Source organism: Pundamilia nyererei, unplaced genomic scaffold (genome assembly GCF_000239375.1).
Source record: "Pundamilia nyererei isolate P.nyererei 1_Seehausen unplaced genomic scaffold, PunNye1.0 scaffold00446, whole genome shotgun sequence".
NCBI classification, from domain to species: Eukaryota; Metazoa; Chordata; class Actinopteri; order Cichliformes; family Cichlidae; genus Pundamilia; species Pundamilia nyererei.
In genome coordinates this window covers 196,673-201,163 of record NW_005187847.1, presented here as the reverse complement: position 1 = coordinate 201,163, position 4,491 = coordinate 196,673, and the positions used below count along the sequence as shown (strand labels likewise).

General features: G+C 40.5%; 1 protein-coding gene across 1 annotated transcript; it reads right to left on the bottom strand.

Annotated features, from left to right (window-relative positions):
* Positions 1–1,448: 1,448 nt before the first annotated feature.
* Positions 1,449–3,797, bottom strand: LOC102192580 (complement C1q-like protein 4). The gene is made up of 3 exons (XM_013916062.1): positions 3,606–3,797; positions 2,498–2,576; positions 1,449–2,360 (listed from the first exon to the last, which is right to left on the bottom strand). The coding sequence occupies exons 1-3, from the start codon at positions 3,795–3,797 to the stop codon at positions 2,080–2,082; spliced, it is 552 nt and encodes a 183-aa protein (XP_013771516.1). The 3' UTR covers positions 1,449–2,079.
* Positions 3,798–4,491: the final 694 nt, after the last annotated feature.

Sequence of the window (4,491 nt, the reverse complement as noted above, 5' to 3'; positions counted from 1 at the left end):
GCAAATATCAAACATTTAAAAATTCAATGACAAGCTCGTCTCACACAGGTGAGCTCAGGTTTCTACTCCACACGAAGACTCGTCACCAGAGAGCTGAGAACATTTAATCCACGCTGTAAACCCAGGTTAAACCTTTAATCCCTCTGAGTTTTTAGTTGTTCCCTTATCCTCCCTGTTCCCTTCCCTGAATAATCCATCTGGGGTTCCAGAGCTGAGAGCAGCAGCTGATGTATTTAACAAACACGAGAATCTTTTCTTACATTAAAAGGAAAAAAAATCCTGTATCGTTTATGAATAATGAAAACTACAAAATTAAAATGAGTTCCAGAAAAGTTGGGATGCTTTTAAAATGTAAACAAAAACAGAATCTCATATTTTACTTTTACCTATTAAAAAAAAATCAAATATTTAAAGTGAGTAAATGAAAAACATGAGCTCACACTGTCACACACACATACACACACACACACACGGACTGTCACACACACTATCACACATGCACACATACACACTCACACACACACACACACTATCATACACAGACACACTGTGAATGAAATGTGTATATTTGTACAAATCGTTGTATTTTGTTGTTTTTTTACATTCATGAAAGTGAAACTTTTTTGGTTTTGGATTTTTTATATATCATCCCTTATGGGTCTAAAAACCAGCTTCATAAATGATTGTCTGTTTGTTTGTGAAATCTGATCATTTGCCCCATCAAAACCAAGAAACCTCTGTGTGGCAGCCATCTTTGTTTGGGTCAAGAGAGCAAACAGAATCTGAAGGTTTGTGATTGTCGTCACAAAGCCGAGGATTCAAAGCAGAGATACGCCGTCAGATTCCCGAGCTCCTGGAATTTGATGTGGAGACAGACTTGCTGTTTGACAGGAAGTAGGAGAGGCCGCACATTTCCATGCCTCAGTTAATGACCTGAAAATCCTGTTTACTGCTTCCTGTTTGCAGGACTGAGATAAATAAATCTGCATTTATCAGAATACCACCGTGTGACTTCAGTTTCCACAGCCGTCAGAGCTCAGCATGGATGGCTAATCACAGATTGATTAATGTAATTGATTAGAAATAATTTAAAACCTGTTGACAGGAAATAAACAGAGACAGCATTTGTAACTAATGAAGGGTTTGTCTTTCAGCACTGTTTTCCTCTAATTTAGCCCTTCAGTCTCTGAGCTGAGGAGACCAGCTACTGCACGTTGAAGCCAGATGCTGGAAAGAATTAAAAAATATTTAACAAAATTATTAGAAAGGAAAAACTTAAAGAGACATTGAAAAACATACACGTGCTCCTCAAACACTCGATGTGAGATGATGTGCTTCCAATAATTTTATTAAATAGTTTTTAGTTCTTACTACAGAGGGGTGGCCTCACTTATTCGATTCATTCAGAAATATTATTATTATCATCATTTATCAGTACATATCCATAATTTTATATCTATGTATACAAACATAGCTGATACTTGTGAGACATAATCAGAGGTGGAAGCATCACAGCAGATGCCTTTGTGTCAAAGTAACTGAGGCTTAGTGTGTTTGCCACTAAACGCTTTCCCTGTATCTTAAAGAGAAACTCAACAGAGTGTCACCTGGCAGAAAGTTGTCAATATATGCAGCAGGTTCAGCTTTTTCAAGGTTACTCAGTAGTCTGGCGTTATTATGAACGACGCAAGTCCGGTTCTGTAACGTCAAGCAATGCATGATTGATCCAAAATGTTTGGGAGTGGGGGAATCAACCACTGATCTCAGCACAGCTATAGTCAGAGGCAGAATACCAGGGCGGTGGCTGCGATAAAGCCAGTTAGGCTGGATGTAGACTGGTGTACTGGTATACAATATATACAGAATAACAATACTGTCCTTAACGTTTATACTCTCTATGAAACTTCTGAAAATGAGGAGGACTATCTTGGTAGGCTGGTTCTTATTTCTCATTTATTCTAGATAACAGTACTATTTAGTGCACATGTTTTGGGTGATTTTAATGCTGTCAAACTTTCTCTTTCTTGACTCTACCAAGCCTCAGCAATTGCCACTGTCCTCTTCTCCAGGGCAGGTGTCTCAGGCTCCGCTCATGGGGAAGACGAGGAAGCCAGTGAAGGTGCTGAGCCGACCTTGGTCAAAGATGCTGCTGTTTTTCAAGAGGGTGATCCAGAGGCGGTCATCCTGTTCCAGGATCAGTGTCATGCCATTGGAGGTGCTGCTGTGTGGTCCCACCGTGTCCTGGACTGCAAACATGTTCTCGCCGTTCTTCATCAGAGCTGCATGCATGGACTTGGAGTTTCCAGTCAGCCCGGTGAAGTGGATGTAGTACAGTCCTTTGATGGGGGCAGAGAAGATGCCTGCAGTCATAGAGAAGGGATAAATGCCTTAAAATACTTCTTAATAGGGCACGTGGTACTTCAAATGAAACAAACCGCACACTCCCTGCTATGATCCGATCTCTGCTTTTACCCTGAGCTGACCAGGTGTGTCGGACCTGTGTTGGCATTGTAGCCATTGCCGTTGTTTGTTGTCACCTTCTCAAACACGAGCCTGGTGTCGGTGTCATGCGGCCCCTAAAATCTCCATTTCAAGCTGGTGTTTACAAGCGAGGTTTGATGCAGGTTAGCTCTCTCTGTTCACCTCAGTCTTCAGCTTTGTATTTACTGGGAAGGGGTGCCGACGTGATCTCCGCCCACTCAGATGTTTCAGGTCACTCTGACAGTTTTATCCTTTGGGTTTTGTGTCCTTTCAGAGACGTTTTTACAAATGAAACGGACTTGTGAATTCGACCACTTGTTTAACACACTAACTGTAATTTGGTTCCTGTTTATTGTGCCTGACTATGATGGCTGTGTGTTCTCGTTTATTTTATTTTATTATCTTGAACCAGTTCAATAATTTCCTGGCATGACTAGCAGCTTTTTAAAAAGAACTTTAGGCTTTCTGTCCGTTCAGCTTCAGAGTTTCAGTAGATTCTGTTCATGAAAAGTTTGTTTCTAACCCTTAAACTAGGGTACACCTAGGTTACCCTTAAACTTACAAACACAGTTTAACCTCAGGACCCCAAAAGGTCCCAAGGCAACAGGTGATATAGCAATATCATATACAAATAAATTTTTCATTTTTTTCACATCAAATCTTTTCAACAACTTCAGACCTAACCATAGGTGTAAAGTTTATCATTATTTTAAATTATTTTTTATGTTTTTATGCCCTTATTGTCATAAAGACCCCTGTTTTTTTATGGGAAAACCCATAATCTGCAGTATTTTCCAAAAATTAGTTGCAGAATAGCATATTTGCCATAAGGTTATTACGGCCTTGAATAGGTCAATAACTGATAACAGCATTGATTTGGATGCATTATTATTTTTGGAACAATGAAAATTTATTGCAAAAACAAAATGAACTGAGCTGAACAAACTCAAAAACAAACTGAACAAAGATGTAATTTACATTTTATAACATGAACCATAGAGCGTTTTCAGATGGATTTGGCAGACTGGGGCATCACATTTGCAGCAGTTGGTTAGGATCCTTTTGCACTGTTTGCACGATGCGCACTGTTTCCACTTTTTGGAAGGCTCCTCCTCCTCCTGCACTTGGCCCTGGGCTTGTAAGACCAGGCTGGCTGCAAACGGTGGCAGGTGGCTTCTCTTCACCATGGTCGGGGTGGTGAGGGCTCTGCCAACCTGCTCTATGAACAGACACTGCCTGTAGTGCTTTGCTCTGTTCCAGTCCGGCTCCACAGTAGTGAACAGGACAAAAGCATTGTAGCAACTTATGTCAATCATGTGATACAGCAGACACATGGGCCAGCTACATGTGGAGTAGGTTCCACAAACCAGCAAAAGAAAAAAAAATGATGACATGACATGAATAGATTTATACAGCCATAGACAAGAGATCGCCCCCCCCCACCTCCCCATTTCTGTAACTATCAAAAATTATCATAATCACATTTATGTTATCAGATAACATGTCGAACTCCAGGCCTCGAGGGCCGGTGTCCTGCAGGTTTTAGATGTGTCCTTGATCCAACATAGCTGATTTAAATGACTGAATGACCTCCCCGACATGTCTTGAAGTTCTCCAGAGGCCTGGTAATGAACTGATCACTTCATTCAGGTGTGTTGACCCAGAGTGAGATCTAAAACCTGCAGGACACTGGCCCTCGAGGCCTGGAGTTCGACACCCCTGCTCTAAATTGAGTGTGCGCTTCATGGTGTCTGTGCAGAAGTGATATGTTTTTTTTATTTCAGGCGATAACGATATATATCACGATATAAGCCAAATAACTATATTTGTAAAATTTAAATGTGCCGTTGCTCACAAGTAAAATGTGAAATAATCAGCAGCTTGTTTTTATTTAAATATTTATTTCCCATAATAAGTTCAACAGGGTAGATGTAGTTAAGGAACATGAGACTTTTTCAGATAAATAAAGGCAAATATTGCAAACTACACAAAAGGCAGCCGCTAAAGCGT